The 5,912-nt window shown below is 38.7% G+C and overlaps 1 protein-coding gene across 1 annotated transcript; it reads right to left on the reverse strand.

Annotated features, from left to right (window-relative positions):
• Positions 1 to 742: 742 nt before the first annotated feature.
• Positions 743 to 2,392, reverse strand: LOC132643947 (uncharacterized). The gene is made up of 6 exons (XM_060360483.1): positions 2,046 to 2,392; positions 1,678 to 2,004; positions 1,541 to 1,600; positions 1,397 to 1,498; positions 966 to 1,211; positions 743 to 806 (listed from the first exon to the last, which is right to left on the reverse strand). The coding sequence occupies exons 1-6, from the start codon at positions 2,390 to 2,392 to the stop codon at positions 743 to 745; spliced, it is 1,146 nt and encodes a 381-aa protein (XP_060216466.1).
• Between the last annotated feature and the right edge of the window lie 3,520 nt (positions 2,393 to 5,912).

Here is a 5,912-nt window from a genome sequence, read left to right on the forward strand (position 1 = left end):
AATTTGCATTCTCCAGAACGCAAAATTTGTACCATCGAATTTACCGATGCCGTGCGTCGTACCATCTTCGCCTCCCATCATTTCTAAATCACAACACAACCTGTTGCTTTGATACCAGTTGTTAGGATTTGAATCCCAAATCCGACCTTTGTAGCAGGTTCCCAGGAAAGATTGGAGGGTCACAGCTGGACCACTTAAATACCAACCTCCTTAGACAGAACCTACTTACGCCGTGATGTAAGCGAAGAATAAATAAATAACACACAGAGATTTATAGTGGTTCACCCTCAATGTGAGAGCTACGTCCACGTTGCTGCTGCAGATCTTATTAAAGAAGAAATATTACAATTGTTTACAACACTCAACCTCACAACCCCAATCCCAATTACACTCAAGAATTTTACCACAGAAAATTCTCTCAAAGACCTTCTCTTACTTAGGCCTTTCACTAAGAGTATTTCTCTTAGATTTTTTTCTCTCTTTGGGATGTGTTTAGCAAATGATCTTGATGATATCTTACAAATGAACCATAAGCTACCTATTTATAGGAATGAATTTCCTATGATGAGGTAAGCGCTTACATCACGACTATTATGAGGTAAGCGCTTACATCACGACTATGTGAACAAAAGAATTGACTTGTTTGGCCAATTCCACACCTAACATCTTTCGTGTACACGCTTTCTTCCATGCTACGAATGCCACCTTCTTTGCATGTTCACTACTTCCCCAGAGAAATTTCCTACATTTCCTGTCCACATCCTTCAACACACTTTGGGGTAATATGAAATATAGCACCCCAAAAGCTGTGAAGAGAGAACAATATAGAATTAACAACTTGCAATTTCCCTGCATAAGATAGTTGTCTTGAAGAAACAACCCTGATTTTCTCAGTAACTTTCAAACTGAGTTGATGGCAATCAAGCTTATTCTAATTTTTATGTGATAAAGGCGGTCCCAAATACTTCATAGGAAAGGTCCCTATACTAAATCCAATAATTTCCAGTAACTTGATTCTTATCTCATCATCCACACCAGCCATATAAATACTAAATTTATCAGATTTAGCAGTCAACCATGTAACAACAGAAATATGTTGCAAAGCCTCCATTATCCTTTGCACTGAGGCTTTAGTGCCTTTGTAGAAAATCATGAGATCATCTCCAAAGATAAGATGTGTTAGTTGCACCTCCTTGCACATAAGATAGAACCTAAAGTCAGGTAATTGACTCATATGTTTCAAAATTCTACTCAAGTACTCCATGACCAACACAAACAACAAAGGTGAGATTGGATCCCTTTGCCTCAACCCCCTTTTACCTTCAAAATAACCGCAACTATCTCCATTTACCTTGATAGAGAAACAATTTAAGTGAATTTGGGAGGAAAACCATACCCCTCTAGCATTTCCTGAACAAACTCCCACTTCACCATGTCATATGCTTTTCTGAGGTCTATCTTCATCAGACATCTAGATGATGTCTTCCTATTATGATGTCTGAGTAAATCATGTTATATTAGAACATTATGAACGAATTACCTTCCCTTGACAAAAGCTGCTTGTGTATCATTCACCAAGAAAGGTAATACTGCTGACAGTCTAATGCATAGTAATTTTGAAATACATTTGTATAGGACATTACAACAGGAAATGGATCTGAACTGACTTGCATTAACAGGATCCTCACCTTTGGGATGAGAGAAATTAAAGTTGCATTGAATTCCTTCAACATTTCACCAGTGTTCATGAACTCCCACACGGCCATACAAATGTCTTGTCCCACCACACTCCATGCTTCTTTGAAAAAACCACTCCCATAACTATCAGATCCAGGACACTTATTTATATTAATGCTAAATATAGCATCTCTAATCTCATTCTCAAAAAAATTCCTCAGCAGACTGCATGGGTGTTCCACAGACAGTTTTGGCCCCTGATTAAAAAACTCTGAATAAGCCTTCCTTCTTGGGCCCCCATTCTCTCCTAGTAACTGCCGGTAACACCTAAAAAACACCCTAACAATCTTCTCAGGCTCATACTATACTTGGCTTTGCTCATCCTAAACGATACACTGACTGTGTGATTTTCCTCTGTATGATTATGGAGAAAAAATATTGTGTTATCATCCCTTAACTTAATCCATATTGCTTTACTTCTCTGGACCAAGAACACCTCATCAAGTTCAGCAGACTTTCTATATTTCAATTTGAGTTGTCTCTTCTCCTCTTGCTGTAACGTAACATCTAAAAGATCATGTTGTAGCTTCTCCTGACTGTTTAACATGGAAATCTTATCTTCTAGGGCCTCCTTGACAATGTTACTAAAATTCTGCTGGTATAACTTCTTTAGATTCCTCTTTAACATCTTCAACTTTCTAACCACTTGGAGCATTTTATAACCCTCTACTTATGTGCCCCAACCAATCTCCAATCTTGTTAAATTCTGGATGCTTGCTCCACACATTACAAAACTTGAAAGCTTTTTTCTTCTTCTTGCTGCACCATTTTGACCACAATGGGACAATGGTCACTCACACCTTCTGGAAAGATATCTGCTCTACAATCTGGCATATCATCCATCCATATCCCATGACAAACATCCAATCAATTTTAGAAAAAATCCTCTCATCCTGGTTATCATTCCATGTGTACTAGTAGCCATTATTTGGTAATACTACAAGCCCACGAGCATCTAAACATAACTGAAAATCCACAATTTATGCATATGTGACCTGATTACCTCCAATTATATCCTCAGTATGCAACACAGAGTTAAAATCCCCCAGTACCACCCATGGACAGGACCCCAAGTTCAACTGCATAAGCTTCTTTTAGATTAAATTCATACACAAATGTAGCAGCAAATTTTAGTTGCAGTGAAATACAAGTAATTTGACATGTCATGGCTTGTGCTGTTTCACTCTAAACTACCACATCAAACCAATCTTGCCTCCAGACTAACAGCTATCTACCATTGTAGTGAGTAGCATGATTGCTCTTATATTCCCATCCTCCAAACATGTTTGCAACAACAGACCCCCACCTTATTCACTTTTATTTTAGTTTCAATAAAACACATTATTCCCAATTTCAATTCATTGCAGTCGAGTTTGACTTCCTTCTGCTTATTGAGACCATTTAGGCCTCTAACATTCTCTCATTAGCTTAACCATATCAAGGAGAAGACCCTTGATTTCCCCTCCTAACTTCACCATGTTCTTTGCTTGGCTCCTCCCCATCCTTTCCAAGAGGTTGGAAAGTATTTGTGACATGAACAGTAACTCGTCCCTTAACGCGTCCTGATACACCACTTGTACTTGTACCTCTATTATCTGAACTGGACTTTTGGGCTTGCGATGTAGCACCATTTTGTGGTATTCTCCAACCACCACCCCTTCCAGCTGCAGTAGTCACATTTATAGCATTCTCCTCTGGCAACTTGTCTCTACCCTTCTCTTGAACTGCTTCTGGCACATTCTTCTTTTTTTCCTACACACTTCCTCACTGTGACCATACTTTTGGCATACCTTGCAAAGAGATGGCTTCCAATCATATAACTTTCTGCTTAATGGCATTTCCTCTTTCATTTTTAAACAAAATCACATCAGGCAATGGAGTAACAATCTACACCTCCACTAGCAAACTAGCAAAGTTCAGCCCCACTTTCTTTTCAGTATTCCTATCTACCATAAATGATTTACCCACCAAACTTCCAAGCTTGCTCAACCTCTTGGCACTCCAGTATTTAAAGTCTAAACCATGCATTTTAATCCAGATAGGGCAAAAATAAGTTCATCTCTAGTGACTTCCATATCTGAACTCCACAGTTTCACAATTAGAGGCTTATTATCAAAGTGATAAATACCCCCTTTGATCACTTCATTTTTTCCCTCTGCGTTATCAAACCTAGCCATAACTATTCCATTTTGCATCATTACCCCTTTGTTGATTCCATATTTTCCCCACATTGTATGAATTAATCCATTCAATACAGCAAATGGAGGGTAAGAACCAAACACATAACAACAGACAATCGCATGCTTCAAAAACTCAATTTCAGTAACAATTTCCTCCTCCTCAATTTCAACTAGCAATTGATCCCGTTATGTCTCCGGACTTATATACTTTAAATTTAACCCAACATTGGTAACTTTCGAAATATCAAATTTATCCCATACAGATTTCATACTTTCTGTAGACTTACCAGGATCATGTTGTACATTTTCCACTTGCTGAGTTTGTTCCACTTCTTTCGCCCATGACTAACTTCCCATACTCGCCTGAGAATGTGTTGCCATCATCCATTTCCCAATTTACTCCTTCGATTCCATTGCTTTACTCTTAACTGGACTCAATTGTCTAGTCGTAGTTCCTCCCTTAGAAACTAGTGTATTCACACTTGGAATTTCCTTCACGATCATCCCCTTCGGTGGACCCAATTGCACAATTTTAGAAATCACTCGCGTTCTCATATTTGCAGTTACCGGTCCTGTGCCACTAATTGAACCATCACTTTGTTTAGTTCCCGTCGTACCTTTCTCGTGATGACTGTTTCCTGGCAGATTCGTAGTCTTTAATCTCTTACCTATGGTTGGTGCATGTTAAGTTAACATGCACCGATAGAACCAAGTCTATCCATCTATTGAGTACTTTGCTGAATATATATACATTTGTTTACAACAGTCTATAGAAGAATAGGGAGATAATGTAGCTAACAGAACTTATCCTTATATCTTAAAATATAGCTAACAGAATTTAGTTATCCTAACTAATAGAGATTGTCATCCTAACTTATTGTGATTGAACTTTATCTCTAACATCCCCCCTCAAGCTAAGAAGGCATGTCCAAGGTTCTTAGTTTGCGTTTGATGAGTTGAAACCGGCTGGTGGACAAAGGCTTAGTAAAAATATCTGTCAATTGGTCGATAGAGGATGTAAACTGTACTGATATGTGACCAGCCTTGACTTATTCTCTGACAAAGTGAAAATCAACTTCGACATGCTTCATTCAAGCCTTCAAAAATGAATTAACTGCTAGATATGAAGCTTCAATGTTGTCACACCAGATGATTGTGGGGTCATGTATTGGTTGTTAGAGCTCTTGAAGAAGATAACGAAGCCAAATTATTTCTGCTATGGTATTGGCAACAGATCGTTACTCATCCTCGGTTGATGATCAAGCAATGTTGGTTGTTTCCTAGTTGACCAAGAAATTAAATTTGGTCCCATATACACAACAAAACCTCATGTGGATGTCTTATCATCCGCATTGCCCGCCCAATCAGCATCACAAAAGGCTTGAAATTGGGAGCTGGTTGATGTGAGAAACAAAGAGTCCTTGCAGGCTGTCCAGTGAGTGGTTGTTAGTGCAGACAAAAAGTGGCATAATTTGTTCAGAGCAAAAGCCAAGTCTGGACGAGTTAAACAAGCATATTGCAATGCCCGTACGGTTTTCTTATAAATCTGTGTATGAAACAGCAGTTCACCTTCGTAAAGTTGATGGTTACATGTGCTAGCCATAGGAGACTTGGCAGATGTGGCATGTTCCATGTGAGTAGTGGTGAGAAGATCCTGAAGGTATTTTTGTTGAGAAAGAATAATACCATTGTTGAGATATATAACTCCGATTCCCATGAAGTAGTGAAGTTTTCCGAGATCTCGCAACTTGAATTCTTTGGACAAATGAGTAATACACGCGTGAACTGCATTTGAGTGACCAGATAATTTTATTGAATTACTAGGAAAACTGAACTTATTAACAATAAAATAGACTGTTGATTGTTGAGGAAGACCAAGCCGAGCATGCCAATTGGGTGCAGCAGTCCGAACTGATTTAAAAGCCTTGCTAAGCTTGTCAACTCCTTCCTCAGCTGGTCCCTTCAACAACACCTTTTTATTTGTCTGATGCTTCA

This window comes from Lycium barbarum, chromosome 6 (genome assembly GCF_019175385.1).
Source record: "Lycium barbarum isolate Lr01 chromosome 6, ASM1917538v2, whole genome shotgun sequence".
NCBI lineage: Eukaryota > Viridiplantae > Streptophyta > Magnoliopsida > Solanales > Solanaceae > Lycium > Lycium barbarum.

What these genes read in the sequence shown, in the direction of transcription:
- LOC132643947 (XM_060360483.1), bottom strand. Translation starts at nt 2,392, where the DNA reads ATGCTCCAAGTGGTTAGAAAGTTGAAGATGTTAAAGAGGAATCTAAAG. An exon ending in TTTAGGATGAGCAAAGCCAA is followed by an intron (nt 2,005 to 2,045) that starts GTATAGTATGAG and finishes GGTGTTTTTTAG; the next exon opens with GTGTTACCGGCAGTTACTAG. An exon ending in GTTCAGGAAATGCTAGAGGG is followed by an intron (nt 1,212 to 1,396) that starts GTATGGTTTTCC and finishes ACCTGACTTTAG; the next exon opens with GTTCTATCTTATGTGCAAGG.